This window comes from Filicampus tigris, chromosome 12 (assembly GCF_054856515.1).
Source record: "Filicampus tigris isolate MCC_2025a chromosome 12, RoL_Ftig_1.0, whole genome shotgun sequence".
NCBI lineage: Eukaryota > Metazoa > Chordata > Actinopteri > Syngnathiformes > Syngnathidae > Filicampus > Filicampus tigris.
Genome location: NC_141228.1, coordinates 8,433,454 through 8,453,938, shown reverse-complemented (window position 1 = coordinate 8,453,938; position 20,485 = coordinate 8,433,454). Strand labels below are relative to the sequence as shown.

General features: G+C 40.0%; 1 protein-coding gene across 1 annotated transcript in view; it reads right to left on the bottom strand.

Moving 5' to 3' along the window:
- The window catches only part of ptprsa (protein tyrosine phosphatase receptor type Sa), a 174,802-nt gene that overhangs the window by 35,226 nt on the left and 119,091 nt on the right, over positions 1-20,485 (bottom strand). The window contains exons 15-24 of the mRNA XM_086048481.1: positions 20,280-20,397; positions 10,882-11,475; positions 9,808-9,902; positions 9,444-9,694; positions 8,814-8,901; positions 7,881-8,093; positions 7,530-7,696; positions 5,751-5,762; positions 5,347-5,462; positions 1,949-1,996 (exon numbers count right to left, since the gene is read on the bottom strand). Of these exons, the coding sequence (XP_085904607.1) occupies positions 1,949-1,996; positions 5,347-5,462; positions 5,751-5,762; positions 7,530-7,696; positions 7,881-8,093; positions 8,814-8,901; positions 9,444-9,694; positions 9,808-9,902; positions 10,882-11,475; positions 20,280-20,397 (1,702 nt within the window). The remainder of the gene's footprint in view (positions 1-1,948; positions 1,997-5,346; positions 5,463-5,750; positions 5,763-7,529; positions 7,697-7,880; positions 8,094-8,813; positions 8,902-9,443; positions 9,695-9,807; positions 9,903-10,881; positions 11,476-20,279; positions 20,398-20,485) is intronic.

Sequence of the window (20,485 nt, the reverse complement as noted above, 5' to 3'; positions counted from 1 at the left end):
CCATCTTCATTTTCACTGACAATGCATTGCCAGAATTCAAGAGTGTCAACAATATTGTTTTGCTTTAATTGCACTTTTGAGGCAGAACCCAACCCTCAGCTCTGTCTATCTTGATTAGTGACAGCAATTCATTTCACACACAGAAGAAAGCCGTAGCATCCACTACGTGGAAATTTGCGAAGATTACGATTAGAGCAAATGGGGATGACATGGAATGCCATGATGCTCTCCAGAAAATGAGTGGACACACTAAATTAACAGATTACTTGACAAGGGTTGGGTAAGAAACATGCTCCTTTTAAGTGGATCACACACTGAATTAATATTATTCTTCTGTAGCACAAAAGCCGGAGTGCTAACAGAAAAACTCAAATCATCTGCAAGGATTTAGTGTATTCATCTGCTCATTCATTATATTTACTCAGTAAGTGAATGCCAAAATATGCATGCAGGGTGCAGACACACCACTTGGAAATGAGTTATTTATCATTTCTGCCACAGGAAGACAGCAAAAACTTAAATTGCAAATTAAATTTGCTTGTCAGTTTACTTGCTTGAAATTCAGAGGGAAAGGTGTAAGATGCAACGCTAGAAAGCAGGGAATGTGTATGCAAATGAGGGGCCCACATTTCTCCTGCAGAGAACAGGAAATGGATCTTTCCAGTAGAGATCAAAGAATGTTTGTGTTTGGCTTTTTTGGAGTGCATGTGTGCAAATGCCTGTACGGTTGTCCACATGCATTTGTGAATGTGGACAGCTTTGCAGACACACTCCATCAATTGCTTTTACTTTGGGCAGCCCACATTACCGTCTGCATGCATAAGTGCTCGCAACAGTTCACTAGATACATCACGCACCCAAAATGAACCACATTGCTGCAGGAAGAGACAGATGGTCGCACATTCTTTATTCCTCCTTTACTATGAGTTTATCATCATCTATCTTTGCACTTTGTCAGCAGAACTGATCACACTTACATTGATGGACGTCACAACTCAAACCATTACTTGAGCTCTCAGTGTCCTTCAAAAATGCATTTGTTCTATAGAGAGGAGTCTATTCTTTCCATCATTGTCAGTTACACACAACACGCTATATTGAAATGTTGATTCAAAAACTGATTTACTTTGTTGTAACCCTCACTCGAGCAAAGTTACTCAAGGACAAACTGTTATTCCCATCTCATCCTTTCGCTTCGTCCTTTGTTCTTATCCTTCTCTTCAACGGCATTTTCCCCTAAACGCCTACAGACTTTTCCCAGCACAACTAAACGTGATCAATAAGCATAGACCACAAACTCCAGCGTCTAATTATGTATTGCCAATCTCCCGATCTGGGGCTTGACGCAATCTGAGATGTGTAATGATTCTTTTTGATAGGCCTTTTTACGATGAGAATTTCCATTTACAAAGGAAGAAGCCAGCATGTAAGTGGGCAAAGGAAATAAAAGCAGGAGGAACGCTGGGGTTAGACGAAATCCAGAAGCCTTTTTTTCCTCTCTCTCTCAGATGATCCTTCAGTGGGTTGAGAGGGCGATCAAATGTCAAGCAACTGCTTTCCACTACTTTAATTAATTCTGTTGCTTATCTTTGAGCACTGAAAATAGTCACGTTTCAAATGGAGATGGTGCAGTGGTGTTAAAAGAGGGGGATAGCCACAAGAAGGTGAGGAAGATGAGAAGTGGGATAACATAACTTTACAAAGACGTATCTTCATCAGCAGACCTGATCTCAGTGGTTATGCACGTGGGATTAATGCATAGCTGACAGCCAAGTGAAAACTGTGACTGACTGTGGTGACTCAGTACACCCATAGAAACCAACATAAAAAAAAATAGTGTAGATATTATGCTGCATCATGTGGGGAAAAAATGCAATTCATTTTAAATGGAGACAAGCAGTGCTCAAAAACAAAAGCTGGTATGCATATACTAAAAACAAAGACTAACTTTCATATTCAATTTCAGCTGCACTCTGAGGACTGTTTAGAGCAGAATCTGAAAGAACAGCAAACATGGGAAAATGTTTCACAAGTCGGTAATGTAACAGAAAATGGTTACGGAAAACTGACCAATGATTGGAGACAATGAACAACATTTTTGTTTAATATGGGATACAGGAATGGACTGAATAAGCCAGACCGTAATAAACAAAGATGTAGACCTCCCCATTTAGTACAAATCTTGTACCTCAATCTTGTGCATGCTTAAAAAAACATAAAATGTTAACCTCACCTCCAAAAATTAGGAAATAGCAACTCTAGGATTTTATCTTTTACAGTTTATAGATTATATCAATGCCAACACATGAAATGTCCACTACTGTGATCTTTCCATTTGCAAAATCTGGATATGATATGGATAAAACATTACAGTAAATGACCCGTAATAAACAATATGATTGTTTGTTGGTGACTTTATAACATCAAATTGTGGATTTAAACCAAAATTGAATGGGATCACTGGGATCAAGTATACCTACCCACCACATGAAATTCGAGCCTAATTTAATGTCAAAATGTTGCAAACAGACCAACATGAAAAATGTGATGAAAACAAAACCTCTTTGGCTGGTTTAAACAAAAAACAAAGCAAACAAAACAAACAGTTGCCTTGTCCACAAGTCCAAGATGATTATAGAGTGCTACGTCTAATTGAAATGGGGGGACAGAGAAAGAAAAACAGTTCATGTTTACTGGTTAAAACAAATTCTAAGAGTTAAAAAAAAAAAAAAATAAAATAAAAAAATATATATATATCAAAATACCTATGTTGAAAAATGAGATATTTACTGCATTTACAGAACAATTTTGAACTGTAAATGTACATGTATGTACCTGAACACATTCTTTCCTAACAGTGCCTTTCAACATGGCAGCAACTTTGCTGATGGTACAGAATCAAGAGACAATAACCAGTAGTTATCTTCATTTCACTTCCTACTGCCACCTCCAACACCTCACCATAGATTCATTGACGCTACGCTTGCGTGCAGCAGCGCGATTTTCTTCCTGGATAGCAAGATCGATGGCCTTCAACTTAAAATTTGCATCATACAAACTTCTTTGTGTGGGTTCCATGATGAAGGAGCGAGGATTTGCAAATAATTAACTGTTTGTAATTTGTCATCCATGTTCTAGCTGCTAAAGAAAAAGTAGCGTATTCTAGCGGTTGAAGAAAAAGCCACAGGATAGCCGCACCTTTATATAAGACGCATGGTTGAAAACCTTGGAAAAAAGTAGCGGCTTATAGTCCGGAAAATACGGTATATAGTATATAGTTATAATTATGTGATAAATCATTTCATTTGTTGTTTAAAAAAAAATTACATAACCAAGAAGGATTCAATCCCAAAGACCCAAAGTGAATCAAAATTACTATGAGTAGTACTGCGTTTTCACTGCAAACTATGGATATATGGAGAGACAGAAGGCAGCATGAAGACGAAAGAGATAAAATATGGCAAAGGGTGGAGAAGGAGGGTAAACAACGAGTCAGCGCTCCAAGCAAAAGGCAACGTGATTGGACACAGAATGTAGATATTCACTGAGTTGTGCTGCTTCATTACTTTGGCCCCATTTGCCAATTAAACCCCGGGAACCAGGGAAGATAATGAAAAAACGAGCCACTCTTCGCCTTCAGGAGTATTGCGGTGTCAATGTGAGGCGATCACATGACCGAAGACTCATACACACACACACCCACGCCCACACACACCCACGCACACACACAACCTCTCTTTCAAATACATTAATGAAGCATTGCTTACGGGAAAAACAATCAAATATCATTTTTGTACTGCAGCAGCACCACGGGTCACTGCGTCCCAATTGCCAATGCAGCGTATGCTCAACTGAATAGAATAGGGCCGAGGATAAGAGCACTGGGAGTGTACTGATTTCAACAATGGTTGCTTTTAGCCAATGATGATGTTCACAAATGCTCACCGGCCCACTTAATTTGTCCAAAGCGTCCATTTAAATTTAATTCCCAGGGTGCAGAGACAACAACGCTGCCCAATTCTGCACAACCACACTAAGCTTGTGGAATGAGAAGATGTGTTTAGAGAAAACTGTATGTATTAGTCAATTTTATGCATACATGTTTGATCACGAGAATGCAGGATGTCAGATGGCCTAAGCAAGTGACCATTATAAATTTGTCATGACACAGCCACTCATTGAAAACACGCTATGAATACTGCTCAAGATAAATAGGAAGGCAGTATATTGAATGTCATGTTTTGGGGGTTAATACGGTACTATTTTCTTCAGTCTCCTTTTAGTCCCAAATCAACAGTCCCTTAGACTCACGCAAAGCACAGAGGGACACGGGGGAAAGCAGCAGTTTGAAATGTGAATCTTTTGATGGAGAGGATTGACCATGAAGTAAAAAAGGAGTGAGGAAAGCAGAAGAAGAGAGAACGAGTATGGGGAGTGTCTATTCGACTCCTGTAAACATCCCTTGACTTGGCTGGGGGCGAGAGAAAAATGCGTTTCAAATTCAAGTACGAGTCTCAAAATGTCTTCTGCCAAATGAGCTGCCAGAAGAGGGGGAACACAGGTGTCTAGTGGAGGCTACTACGCATCGGCAAAGTAAGAGGAAGATGCATGATACAACAAAAACTCTCAAATGAATCCCACAAGACTCAGCTAAAGGTAATTTGAAAGATCAGGCTCGAGTTGTTGATTTAATTAGAGTGCTCAACATAAATGAGAACGCCACCTTTGAAAAGTAAGCTACACATCCGTTTTTTAGAGAGAAAAACTTTCAGAATTTAGATCACGATTAGACTCACCTGTAATTAACCTCTTGTGAACTTGATATTTTAAATTTAGATGAGCAGCCGTACTTTTGCACTCATTTTTGTATTATTGCAAGATTAAATGAATAAAAAATAAAAATTAGTTCGTTCACAAAACATTTACAAATCTCTTGTGTGCTTAATGGTATTTTTGTAGCATAGTTTGTCATAGGAAATATTGATGTTGAAACATAAGTTGATGAGCACTCATTCATTGTAAACACTGCACTATATTTTAAAGGTATTCTTTGACCAACAGGTCTCCTAAACTAGATATTTGTTTAATAGTTCGATAGACAATACTGTATGTTCAATATACTATAAGTGAAATGTTACTTGTTTTGTTCAAACATTGTAACCAAGTGCTTTTTAGTGAATGATTACTGGTACATTGTTTACTTAAATTTTGGTAGGTAAAGAATGTACATAAATACATGGAAAGGTCTTGCCCTGGAACAAGATTCAATACAAAAGTTATATTGTGCAAAACGTCATTTATTTAAAAAAATATTGCTCAGATTTGAGTTTTGTGGAGTTTCTGTACCTGGCGTTTGGAAGTTAATTCGTCTCATTTCCACAGGGTCGGTAGGATGGTGAGGTGTGATGTCGGCGTTGTTCAACAAACATTTTGTGCGTGGCTCTGACTCCTTTCTCTTGCGACTGGATTGTAAGAAAAAAACAGGGGAAAAAGGAGTTATGTCCAACAGAGACCGTAAACTTTTGCAATGCAAAAACCATCTCGAAGACCACTAATGAGCTTTGAAAAAAAGCGCCAACAATGCTTGAAAACTTGAGTGAAAGCAAATCAAGAGCTGAGAAGCAAATTATGTGCGCATATGTGTGTGCAAAATCCCCTTCAGCCACATTAATTAACAGTTATCCTCTCTGCTGAGGCAGTCTATATTGCCTTTCCACTGTCAAACGTGAAATAATTCAGTCCAGCCTTACCTGTCAGGTTTGCTGTTTCCAGAGAAAGCAATAGGAGTCAAATAAATACATAAAGATGGTGAAAACACACAAGGAAAAGAGGGAGAGGAGAGCCAACAAGAGAGATAAATCAATGGAGAGCAGTTTGAGATTCACAAGGGTCGCTACTGGGCCCGCAAAAATTGCACGATAAAGCTCATTAGCATTTGCAGCAGGTTTGCATGGTTGTGAATGCGTGTGTGTGGGTATGTGTATGATCGGAGTGTAGCTACAAACGACGGAGGGTAAAGTCAGGGCCAAGGGCAGAGACGGGAAGCACTATTCACCAGGGAGCAATTGGAAGAGCGAAGGGGACAGGAGAGTGAGGGGGAGAGAAAGAGACGAGAGAAAAAATACAGAGATTCAAGGAGAGATGTGACTTTCCCTAACCACCAAGGTGGGGGTAAGGCAAGGTCAGACAGGGATCATCTGACAGTAGTAGTATCTGGTTGGCCTGTTCAGAGCAGCCCTCTTAAGGTAATGCAGGTTTCTGCCCTGCACTTTTCACAATTTCACAATCCGTTAGCGATTCCACACACTCAAGGCTACACTGTCAAAATATCTGCTCTATGTTGTCAAACGTACCAGGAGCTGAGTGATAGTACAGGTAGACCCTATGTGGACAAAAGTCTTTGGACACATCTCAGTATGTCCAATAGTGGTTCTTAATCATGGAGATACAGTAGTTTGGGAACTATCTATACCTTGGTATAACTTTATATTAAGGCTACCATTACCCATTATATTGTGTTTATGCAGTAGTTAGTACCACATTTCAACTAAGTGCGGCATTATTACTTCAGAACTGGTTATTAATGATTTACAGAATGATTATACTTTATTTAATAACATATGTATAATGTTATTAATTATGTATAATATATACATTTTTATTAAGGTAAGTAGGTGCTAAAAATTAAGGTTTTACAATGCATGGTTGGAGGAATTTGGTGTGGAAGAACATACAGCCCTGACCTCAACCCCATCAAACACCTTTTGGGAGAACTACATCAGAGAGCCCCTCTTCATGTACATTTTTTACAGTATTACTTCCTGTCATTGCAACAGTATGTATTTTGTTCCACATAGTGTATCAAAAATCGAATAGGTTATTAAACTAGTTCCGGTAATGTAAATCAAGCAATGGATTTGAAGTTCTTTGAAATAATCATTTTTGTAACCTTTGAGAGTTCTTAACTCTAGAAGATCAGCTGTGGAAATTTTTAATTAAAGCATGTTTGCAATATAACCTTTGACATCTCAAAGAATCTCATCTTCTCTCCTTTCTCTGACCCCTCACTTCTCAGGATTTTAACAAGACATACTTTTTATATTTGCATGCAACCATGCTGTTGGGCTTGGAGTCGTAGCATGCACATTAATATACAATAAACCCATCTTTCAACATTAATCATTTAAATCCCAGTTGTAGTTTTTCCAATAAAGAAAACAACTGCTTCAGCCTCAAATGATGAAAGCATCTTCATTGTGCTTTGTTGGATGAGAGAAAAAAACTCAAATTCCTATAATTTTCACTTTAGGTATGCTTGTGAATCACAGATGAATAGCTAGCATCAGTTATACTGTTTGTATTCATATAACACCATGTGCCGGCCGATATGGTAGTTTACACTTCCAAATATCCAAAGTAGAATCAATTGTATAATGTGCTTGACATGTTATTTCAATTCAAGGTATAACTTTGTTATTTTTGAAATGATAACATTCACCACCACACCAAAAATAAAGCAGCCAACTCACTTTTTATACAAGAGGATTGCGATGACAATGCAGATGATGAAGACCACGGCCAGCACTGGGCCCACCACCCAAATTAGCCCATCACCGCCAGTCTCTATTGGCTGCGGGTCGTCCACTTGTTCGGGTGTTAACACTGTGTCAGTGTAGGGACTGGTTGCAAACATTTTCTGAACAGAAAAACACAAAATATTATTATTATTATTTACACCATTATTAGTAGTTAATTTAAAACGAAAAAAAACAAAAACAATATTAAATAAATCCCAATTGGTGAAATACCTGTAATGGCAAACTTGACCAAGATTTGCAAAGAAAGACAAGTGCTGAAAGGGTTTAAAGCAGAAAACTCACCCCGGCAGTCGCATTAAGCTCTGCCATGAGAAAGAAGACATACTCCTGCCCCGGTTCAAGAGCCTTGTTCTCACAACTGCTCTGCCGATGGTCGGAGCCCACTGTGAAGCTGGAAGGAAGCTGCCGGAAGCAGGCAGTGATGTAAGGCTTCCACTGGTCCAATTGGCCCAGCTGACGACGTGAACGGCGCTTGGGGATCACCTCCCGCAAAAGCTGATTGATGCAAAGGGTTTTGGGTTACTTTTTTGATGTTTTACACATTTGCGTTCAGAATTAATGTGTATCGATGCTCTCTAAAAAGTTCTACACTTTTAAGCTAATGTATTTACTGGCTTTGAAATTATTTCACTAGCTTCCAAGTGAAATAAAAAGACAATAGATCTTGGACATTCATTAAAAGTAATCAGGCTATATGGAGGGAGGAAGAAAATAAGGTCAGGTGAAACAGAAAGGGTTAAAAAAAATCAGCAAATGCCTGAATTTGATCAAAGAGAGGTCATAATCAGATTGTACAATTGAAATGATCATAAAGAATTCATGAAAATAGGTAGTGAAAACAAGAGACCTGAAAACGTGTGTAAAGTTTTCTCTGGGTAGGCTTGTGCATCTTTGACGACCAGATTGCACTTAAATGAATTACATTGGAACTTTTTAGGTAACTACACACAGCCAGAATGGGTCTAAGAGCAGGGAATGAATGAAATCCCAAATCCAATACGCTTTCTTGCTGTTGATTTGGCACTCAAGGTGACCTTGAGCTATGGTAAGAGAACGAGAGTTTAATTCTCTCCTGCATACTTCAGGGGGAAAAAATAGCATCGCTTAGATGTTTGCCTATGGTGTCCACAATATATTTTACAGCTACAGAAGCAGATACTGTTGCTGATGGTTGCACTTGGGTTTTGCCGCTCTCCACCTTTTCCAAAACCCTACCTCTTCCATGTCCATCTCATCAGGAGTCTTTAGATTTTTCACAGTCCCCGTGGTTCTCTTCAATGGCACCACAACGACATAGAAATTCCTTAAAAAAATAAATATATAGATAAACCAATAGCACATTATGAAAAGAATGACTTTCTTTTAAAACTATGAATGATGACGAAGACATACCGTAACATGTAAGTGGAAATCTCATGAATTTCAGACCACAAGTATTATATTCTAGTTACTTCAAGTAACAGCAACAGTATACAGTACATCATACCAAGAGTACAATAACTTAAAAGTTAAAGGAACTTTTAAAGAAAGAGAAATTTGAAAATTCAAACAATTTAAATCCACAAAATTATGTAACATTCTTTAACCGAAAAATTATTACATTTAAGCGTTGATCTTTTTTTAACCACTTATCCTGTTCAATGCAACCTATCCTATTTTGTTGCTTAAATGATACGGTATAAAATTATACTGTTTTCATTTCTATTTTATCTTTGTTGATTGGTTGGGAAATATCACAGTAATCTAGTGCCTTATGGTGAGGGATATGTTACCCATTTTGCAGGGTTACAGCTAAATAACTCCAGTTTCAAGGCTGGATCATTAATTTCAACAAGTTAAACTCACTTGACATCCTTGCCATCGACTGGTGGAAAGGACATGGTGAGAATATTGTCAGGCTCTGCGTAGATGTCCAGCTTCGGTTTCTTGACCAGAATGAGGGGTGCTGTCCTGGCCACAACACGGTGTCTGGGCCCCCCATCCACGCTTTCTTGGCAGCTCACTCTGAAGTCATAGGTGGTATTGTGCCTCAGCCCAGTAATGAAGGCTCTTAGCTTCCTGGCATCGATGTCCATCTTCTGACGGTTGTATTCAATCTATAATTGAAACACATGGTTCAGAATATGACGCAATTCCAAGCATCCAACTTTTCGCATACAGCTTATGGAAGGCCATTTTCCAAAAAGTAACTTGGCTTTATCAAACTTACCGTGCATTTGTACGCGGACCTGCTTTCAGAAAACTTCCATGCAAGGACCACTGTGGTCTTGGTAGCCCACTTGATGGTGAAATTCTTTGGAACATCTGTTTGGTTGGCAAACGGAAAAATGAGTATATTCAGCGGCTTGAACATAGTACCAGAACAAGTGAAAACCTCTGGTTAAGGCAATAAGAAAAAAATAGTTGTTCCCCTGCAACGTTCCTCTGGTTTGCAGAGTGAGATTCGGTGAGCTGTTACAGGCTGTGAGGAGGGCAACGCCATTGGTTAAGACACAGAGCACGGAAGACTCATGGAAGACAAACCCATGGAGCACAAAGGTGCGCCCACTGGCTAGCTATCATCTGTAGTGCCAACTTTTTTCATCTAAATCATTGTTGATGATGAACAACTGACAAGAGAGTTCCCAAAGCTAAGTATTCCTATACCTCCACCGATTTGGGGTTGGCACTACTGACATGCTGCCAAGTGAACATAGAGACAGACTCAAAACACAGCATGCCTTTGCAGTGCAATTGGGGGATACCATGCCACAAGCTGTCCCATAAAGAGACAGGGAAAGTGGGTAGAATAATTACAGAGGAAAACAAAACAAAGAGGGTTAGAAAGGGTCCGGTGTCTTAAAACAACCTTAAAACCAAAACAAGGAACCAAGACTAGTTTTCTGTCCTTATCAAAAGGTCCAAAAACTCATTGTGACTGGGTTTGCCTTAAAGCCGTACCTTCATTCAAAACTGGTGGTGTGAGTTGGCATTAGTGTGAGTGTGCCTGGAAAGGGGCTGCAAAGACGACTTGAGGAGTGTCTGACCATACTGCACTTACCTTGGATTTTTAGGCTGCGCTCCCTTCTTTCTCAAGGACTGACTATGACTTACTGACTGGTTTTACCTTCTTTGAGTTAGTGAAGTGAGTATCCGACAGCAAACATTTCAATATCACTATTAGCTTTCTTGAGGAAGAGTGCAGGTGATAGAAAGGAGGAGGGGTGTGGTAGTTTTTTTGTGTTCTTGCAAAAACTCCCAACCGCCTGGTAACTGGGTTGGGAGAGAAACAGGCAAGCCCTACCTGTTGGATCATAGCCCACAGTCCGATACTGGATAGGTGGGCTGTAGGGCCCAGGACCTACAATGGTGTGTGCACGAATTTTCACATCGTATGCCGAGTTCGGTTTGAGGCTGTTGAGCACGTAGCTGGACAGGTTGGGGGGCAAGTGGAGCTCCCGAGGTGCTCCTCCAGAACCAGCTTCCTTATAGGCCAAAGTGTACTCTGTGATTACACCATTCCTCTCTGCCAGCACTGGCGGTAACCAGGACAGCTGCACTGAGCAACATGTCACGTTGGAACCTTCATTCATCTGGGGATACCCCCCTGGTGTATACTCTGGTACACCCAGTTCCACACCAGCTTCCTCCCCAAAGCCCCCTCTGGTTTTGGCAGAGAGTTTAAATAGGTAGGTGGCCCCCCGATGAATGTTGCCCAAGGAATACTGCCGTTCTTGGGGAGAAAACTCTAGTGTGGCCAATGGTGATACATCTTTACGACCAAACTGGAGCCTGTAACCTTGCAGGTCCATGCCATTTTTCAGGTCTGGTGGGTCCCAACTTATCAAAGCAGATGTATCAGACTCTTGCGTCACTGACAAAATGGGTGGACCAGGCACTGTGGACAGAAAAGAAAAACACACACAACAAATCTTAATTTAATAGGACCATCACACGAATAAGCTGATTTTAGGCTTCACTATCCAAATATTGCCTTGCAAACAAACCCTCACGTCCAACGCCACATAAAACACGCTCATGTAAAGTTGTAGACAATTATAATGCTCCTTTACAACATGATTTAGTGTTTTTGCTAACAAAATACTATTAAAGTATATTTCACTATAGCAAGTATGTGCGCAAAAGTTGAAAATTACATTTAACCCATTAAGGACGGGAGCGCATAACCGTGTTTCTATCATTAAAGGCGGGAGCGCTGTTGTGTGTTTCTCCCTTGAAAGCCGGAGAGCGTATACGTCATTTTCTTTTTTTAATCCAGTTCTCGGTCTCTTAGCCAATGAAATGCATCAGAATATATGTGACGGTGTCGTGAGTTGTCGGAGGATATCCAGAATTTTTTCGAGGAGTAATGGAGGCACAGTCAGTCGTGGGAGCTCTGACATAAGTCACGGCAGTGATGTAACGATACGCTCGCGGACTTTAAAACCGTGAAACCATTACGATATATGTTCTTGACAATGACGATTTCAACGTCTTTGTAAGAGAACACAGCATGGTAATTACCACTTGATTTTTTAAAATTCAAAACAGTGCTTCACTTGCATCTTCGATTGAAACAGTAAAGATTAATAAACTCGGGCCTGTGTGAGAGCCACAAAGCTCTCAATTTTTGGGGGCGAATTATGTTTCTATCTGCTACAGGGGCTGAAATATTAATTATTTTGTAGGTGGCAAAAATGTCAGGTTTTCAAGTGTGTCTCCAAAGACCATAGGTTTTACAGAGATGTCTAACGAGGGGCTTCAGGCTTTAATGGGTTAAAGGACAGCTGTGGTTGTAAAAAAAACTAGGATCTTCTATGTTTAAGATAAATGTTGCCATCATTACCATGTCATGAGACATAAAAGATTTGCTGTACTGTAAAGTATGCAAATAAAAAGGTAAAGTATCTTGTTTCTTTCACACTGCGCAAGTTGTGTCCTCAAGTGACCCCTTACGCTAAGTGGAAATTCTCATTAATAACTGGCAGAAGGAACAATCTCATTGATTATATGACACATCTATTTTGGATTCCTGTGTAATTGCTCTAGTACAAGTAGGCATAGCAGACATGGGCACCAAATGTGTCCAGTTTTGGACCTCTAAATGATGATATAAACATCACCCTAGCAACAGTACTATTTTCAGGTTTTAACGGGCGAGGTGCCTCCAGTTCCCAAGCTTCCACCAAATGTTCTTGAGAGGTGGGTGTGGCTGAGCACCATTTCTTTGTAAAAATATTCTAATTTCTAGCTCCACACAATTAAACGCTCCCTTCCGTTCTCCAAAAAAAAAAAAAAAAAGACTTGCAATCACACAATCAATCTCAGTCTTTTGTCACTGAAGAATCCAAAGATGTACTGGATGAAAAACAGACAGCAGCTCATAATTCTATACGGGTATGATGGTGAAATGGAATCCAAGCAGGAATTAAAACGTAACTAATTACGTACGGTATTGTCCTTTACATTTGCCTTTCTGTTAGTCGTGATAACGGGTTATGTCACTATTCTAGCAGTATACTGTATTGTTACACAGTTACTGAGAAATATGGTAATTTGGGGACACTATCAACACTTTGCGCCTGCATATGGTACCAATTCAAATTCAATCATTCAAAGTAAGCAGAGCATCAGCCTCTTCTTCATATTCATCATTTCCGTTTGCTAATGGTCTACATTCTGTTGGACCAAGATGAAGTTGATTTCTGCTGATGATCTTTGCCAGTAATGGGAGGTGGGGGGGTGGAGTGTGTTGGGTGAGAGAAATGCCTCTAATATGATCCCTCTATATGCTAAATCCCAGCTTGATGTCATTAAAACCCCACTCTGCCTAATCAAGGAAATTAAATCAGATACCGTTCTGAATGTGAGGGCTGACAGTGTGTGCATGTGTGTGTATTTAAAATTTTAATTATCATTTTGGACCAAATGTTGAATGGATCAGTACGTCTGTGAAGGTTCTCAGACATTCAGATCATGATAACCCACAGAGGTTTGATTGAGGCAATTCGACTTGTTTTGCTTGTTGAAGATATTTCATCTTTATTCCATAAAGCTCCTTTACTTCTAAACCTTTAGGTGTAGGGTCTTCTTCTTATTGCCTCAGTGGGTATGACCTTAAGGAGTGGTCAACAGGGTATTGTTTTTGTTGCTCAGCATGGTTGTGACAGCAACGTGTAGTCTCCCATTACATTTTAGCAGAAAGTACAATAAACTTTGTGTGACATTTTTGTTGGTGGCGTGCCGTCAGATTTGTTTAATATAAAATGTGTGCCTTGGCTCGATAATGGTTGGGAAACACTGCTACAGTAAATAAAGGGCAATGGACTACATTTGGTTAAAAAAACCCAAAAAACTTTGAATTATTTGTTTTTCAATTTGGATATGGTTTCTGTCGCATCGCAGCACAGCGTTCCGTCATCATGGCGTGGCAGCATATAACCAGTGATTAGGTTGGATTATCAATGATCCTAGGAGCTAAACTGTCAGGGACTTTCTGCCTCTGGCAGGGTCACCCATGGTAAACAGATCCTAAGTGAGGGACCAGACAAAGCACGGCTAAAAACGGCCCTTTTGATGAGTGAAAATTTTGGACCAGCTTTTCCCTTGTCCAGACACGGGTCACCGTGGCTCTCTCTGGAGCCAGGAGCCTGGATGAGGGGTTCACTGGCCTGGCGGCCGGGTATGTACCCATGGTGCCAGGCTTGGCACAACCCGAAAAGCCAACGTGGGTCCCCCGTGCCATGCACTCACCACCCGAGGGAGGGGCCAAAAAGGGTCCGGTGTGTGGTGAGCTTCCGGGATGAATCTCACTGCTATAGCGGCGCGGAGCTAATATTTAAAAATATACCAACATCCAGCACAAAATTTTTGATTTTGTGCAGGTGATAATGGCTTTGCCTCGTAGGAGCTCATATTTAATGTAAATGAAATCCAAACTATTAAGTCTTTTACATTTTCACAGGTTGAAGTGGACATGAGTAGGGCTGTGGAATATGAATTTTGGTGACGATTTGTCACCTATTTCAGACACGAGGTGACAAAAGAATATGACAAAGCAAGCCAGGGAACAACATTACAATGCTTGCCTCCAGAACATTGGACTTCTAAAATTTGGGGATATTTCAATTGACATTCGATGATGTTTAGCTTTATGTGCAATGTAACTGTTTTTGAGAAAGAGAGCAAGAAAATCTTAGGGGATGAAAAAAGAGGAATGATGAAGGTGACACAGGACAAAGAGAAATCTGCCCTGAAGATAAATACTGCAGTTAGAAATAAATATTTGTTTGTGAGCGTGTGTATGTCAGTGTGCGTGTGTGTGTGTTTGAGATGTACATGAATAATTCGGGGGTCCTTAAGACCTTGATTGTCCCTTGGTGGTCATCGATCCACTCTCTCTTCCGCTGTCCCCTGCTCTCCTCGATGCCTGACTCCCCCCAATAATCATCTCCAATTCAACACCCCTCCCTCCACTCCTCTGCATCCAATTCAGGTTCTACTCTCTGGCTCAATCCCTTTTCGTGGGCTTCCTGGCACGTTTCCCATCAGGCCACAGTATTAACAGCCTGCTGCTGACACCCACTCATCCTGATTGAGAAAGTAGGGATCATGTTTCCCTCCCATTTCCGCCCTTTCTTGTGATCGCTAGATGAACACACTCACATCAACTTAAACATACAGACTCATTGCCGCCGTGCTCATCTGAAGTTGTACAACACAAGATGCAGTTACAGTTGTTCAGCTGTACAGTATGAACATCTGCGCACCATGCAGGTTTGGCTCATTTGCCCAGAGCTCCAACCTTAATATACTAGTAACAATCATGAGGCTACATTGTGCACGTGGACACATATACATTAAAGGTGAAGGGTATTAGATATTTCTTAAACTGAAACTTGAAAAGGTCAAGAGAAATCCATCAACCTACTATCTTCATCTCCATTAGCTTTTAATGTTGTATTTCTTATGCAGAAGAGCATGTGGCTAGGGTTCATGGATAAATTTAATTTGTAGTGCAAGAAATGTCAAGGAGACACAATTTGCACCGCATTACATATGGCATATTTCAAGCTCTTGAGAACAGGCCCTACGATTTTCATGTACCATATTTTTTGGGACTACACTTTGCTCCGGAGTATGAGTCGTACCACTCAAAACATGCATTATTAAAAACAAAGTCGAATGTAAGTCAAATTTATGGGGGAATGTTTTTATTTAAAACCAAGACCAAGAACATTATAGCTTGAACCGTCCCCAAAATCCCTGTTTCCTAATCGTGGCAGCATTTGGAAATATGCTACGAGCGTGCACTGGTTCACTTCCGACCGTTTGGAAACTCAGGGTGTGGTTCAAATGTGCCGTTCGGTTATTCATTGTACACCACAAAATGAGTGCCGGAGCCCAGTGTGTTAGCCAACATAAGGAAAGGAATCAGTGCAAAGACAAGCTGGTGATTGCTTTATAATATAGGCTGCGTTACGAAATTAATGGAAGAGGAGCGCGTTCTGTCTCTCTGGACACACTTTCAGAGTGGTGTTAGGCCGTCACAGTGAATTTGCAAATGCACCCCGTGTTAACCGCAGCAAGCAAGTTCTGCTTGGACAAAACTGTCGCTTCTATCTACAGATTTTTTTTGTCTTTTTACTTTAAAATGATTTACCTTGAGTAGAATCACACATCATATTGTGGCCAAAAATAGAATCCTCGTTGGTTTTTACACCTTTTGGTGTTGGAAACTGTTGTGACGGATCTGCACGCTAGCATCGGCAGCCGAGTTACCAAGTTACAACACGTATTAGTTGCTATGACTGCAGTTTTTCTTCATCTTCTAGTTCTTCTTCTGCTGCTTCCATTTCTTCTTCTACCTTCTTTTGGCAGTTGGCACATATTTTTGGTGCATTACTGCCACCATCTTTAGCATGCTATGAAGAAGGGGGAAATGTATGACTACTTCATCTTTCATTTATTTGTCCAATGTCTTTTGGCAGTTGGTAACTACTCTTGGTACATTACCGCAGGGGGAAAGAAGGTGGCAGTAATACACAGAACGTCAACACGATTAGGATTACGGATTTTGGGTGCTAGTCTGACCCTTACTTTTTATATATATATTGTCGCTGTTGAGCGGAATCCTTATGACGTCAAAATGAAAACTTTTCAGGAAATCAAAAAAGCGCTACCTTGCTTGAGTTCCCATGACATCGCTTCATTCAAGTTTTATTATACCTTGTATTTCTAATATATACTATTGCATACTCACATCAACACAACACCACCCAAAAATACATCCAACCGCTAATTTAATATGCTAAAAAAAATCACCACTGTGCAAAAAGCCTTTTCATATGTCTCAAAAGCAAAACTCTGTCCTATATCATCTTTACAAACTCATTCTTAAAGAGTCTTAAGCTAAAAGTGATGCAATAAATAAAACAATGTGACATTCAACCCCATTATTAAGCGGATATCAATATGCAACTCACCCCCATGGCTGACAAGGGTCTTTCTGCAATGAGCCAACATAAACATTTCTAACATGACTATTTTCACTCGTTATTGTCTGAAAAACATCCAGAGGTTAAACACAGGTGAAAATTACACCACACAGCTTCCGCAGAACTAGGAAATAGACAGAGTTTTGCAACACTTCTCAGATGTAAGTTGCGTTCAAGAGCAGCAATGTATTTGTTTTCAAGCTATTTTCACCACTTTAAATTGATTAATATTGTGTAAAAATATCAGAAAAAGTTGGGACGGACCATTAGTATCGATGTGTAAAAAAATATACAAATTTGACCAGATTTGGATATAGGGCGTTTCCCCCGGACAGCAACAATATACAAGTAGCAACGGAGTATGAATTGTAGGACCAGCCAACCCATGAGAAATAGTGTGACTCTTAGTCCAAATAATATGGTATTGAAGTTTTACACACCTATATGGTATGGATTGTTACCAGTGTGCAGGGTTGATGGTCCGGATGCATCACATTGATGCTTTCAACTGGAGCAAAAATACTCAGGAAATTACTAAAGATGCAATATGAGTTAACTGGGGCTTGCATTTCAAATCTGCTTCCTGCACTCCACATTAATGTGGCCACACCCTTTCGCTTTCAAACTCACACTTACAGTGCATGCACCTCAAAACATCCATTAAGATGGTGCAACAACAGCATTGCATCAGAAATTAGGTGTTCGTAAGTTTTCAAGATGCTACAACAGTTCTTTGGAAAAACCTGCCCTAATTTTTCAATAAAGAACATTTTGAGTATAACTCACACATAAAATTGTGTATAAGTGGTGTTGTGTATAAGATAAGGCTTCCGTCTTGCCACCCTACCCCCATAGTCCAGACCGATGAAGAAGACGGCAGATTTTGCTCTATGTACTGTACTTAACAGGGAGTACATTTCTGCAGCTCCTTCAGTGTTGCTATTGGTGTCTTGTCTGGAAAAGCCAACAAGAACACCATGTGACACACCTTTATTTGGTGTTAATCATCAGCACTTTAAATGGTGGCAAGTGTGTGCGGACTCCAATTTAACATGAGTTTGAAAGATCCATCCATTATCCAAACCGATTATCCACACGAGGGTGGCAGGCGTGTTGCAGCCCATCCCAGCTGTCTTCGGGCAGTAGGCGGGGTACACCCTTGACTCTTTGCCAGCCAATCACAGAGTGTGAGTTTGAAAGGTGATTGGTTAATTCTGAAGACAGCCACATGCCCAGTTATAAGAGTGTGCACGCCATATTATCTCGGTTGTTTATTTTTACTTCACCAATATTTTTTTTTCAATTGAGTTGTACAGATTATAGAGCACATTAAAGGGTGAAGATGTTTTTTGGTGATTTATTTTGGTCTTATTTTTTTATATATCACAAAGTTGGCTTTCGTTCAAGGGTGTGCAGACGTTTTACATCCGCTGCATCCCGTCATGCTTTATGGTCCATTTTTAGAACTGATCCCATAAATGCCTGACAAAATTTTGTCATATATATATATATATATATTTTTTTTTCATTTGTAATCTTTGCATCGATTTATACATCTATAAATGTATAATGATAAGTGAGTGCAAGGATAAACAGTAAATGGTCTTCCACTTGTAAAGCGCTTTTCCACCTATTAAGGCACTCAAAGCTCTTTACACTGACACGACATCTAATTCGAAATGGTTGCAACAGCCAGTGATTGAACCCACAACCTCTGGGTTGGGAAACAACCACTCTACCACTGAGCCATGACGCCACGCATTGCATTTATTGTAACAATAAAATGATTCAAATAGGATGGGATACGTGATATGTATGTGTTATACTTGTGAAAATGGTTAAAACTTGTCTGTTTTTAATTTTGGACTCATGGCATGAACAATATTTCACACTTCAATCATAAAAAGGAGTGTTGTTTCCCTTTGAGGGACAGTTGACATGTCCAGACTGGCACGTATCAGTGAACCGTCCCTAACCAAAGGCTAGTGAGTGACACCTCTCACACATGCCCCACTCACATTGTCACAACTTCCTGGCACTTGTAACACATGACACCTGGCAACAATTGGGTGCCAGTTTTGTGTTTGTGCATGGGTGTCACAATAACATTGATTTCAAGGACGTGTATTTTTTTTTTTTTACAATTTAACACCCAGGTCTCCTATTAACAAGTCTGTGACATATTTTTCCTCAAATACCACAAGGATCAAGATTGATCAAACATCAAGACATACAAGACACCGTATCTTTTGCTGTGTTGATTTCAACTCATTTTAGGGGCGGATCTGTCTCGTGCAGTGAGACAGTCTTTAGGCCGTCTTTAAGGTCTAGGTTTAGTCATCATACACAAAAATTATGCTTTCACGTTGACTTCATATATTCAGCTTCATAAGGCACGCACAAGTAACACAGTAACTTTAGCTCATGTTAGAGTAATACAAATCTGGCTACATGCAAAAAAAGTGTTGCTTGAATTCATAAAAGACCCTCATATGGCCCCTTTCCAGCCTGTATTAGATGTCTCGCTGCTCCAACACACCTGATTCAAATGATCAGCTCATCAACAAGCTTTACAGAATGCTGATCACAATCCTGATCATTTGAATCAGGTGTGTTGGAGGAGGGAGCCATCCAAAACAGGCTCTAGAGGACCGGACTTGGCGCACCTGGTATAGACCATTCACACACATGAACACCATACGGCAATTCAGAGTCTCCAATTAACCTACTGTACCGTGTACTGTATGTAATGTTTTTTTAAATGTGGGAGGAAGACATAGTACCACGAGAAAACCCACACATGCACGGAGATTTGCAAACTCCACACAGGAACGCTGGATTAGAACCCACATACTCCAAATGCATGGTAGTAAACAACTACAATGTAGATAACCGACCAGCCTCTATTTTTTTTGTAAGATTCTGTGTATGCTTTATTTATGTTGTTAAACCAAAGACGCAAATTGTGAAAATAAAGTTGCTTCAAATGAAACCAATAACTGTCTTTTAAATGCCATTGAATCTATGAAGGAGAAAAAGCTCCATCAAAATTGGGATTTTAATAACAGTTTTACATACATTATTACAAACAAACTGAACAGATCTCAATACTATGACCCATATCCTGCATATAAAACAAACTAAATAAATAAACTTCAACAATTCTATGACAGACGTCTAGGAATCCAATCGTAGCATGACTGACCTGCACCTTTGGTCACCACTAGTTTGGGTTTGCTCCGTGCTCCATCGCCTTTGGTGGTGTATGCCGCCACCGTGATGGAGTAAGTGGTGTCTGGCTTGAGCCCTCCAATAATCATTTCCTGGAGAAAAATAGAAGACATAAGGGCAAAATATTATTTTTCTTTAGTTTTTGACCGTTTCATCTAACTTTGTATACCTCATATTGAT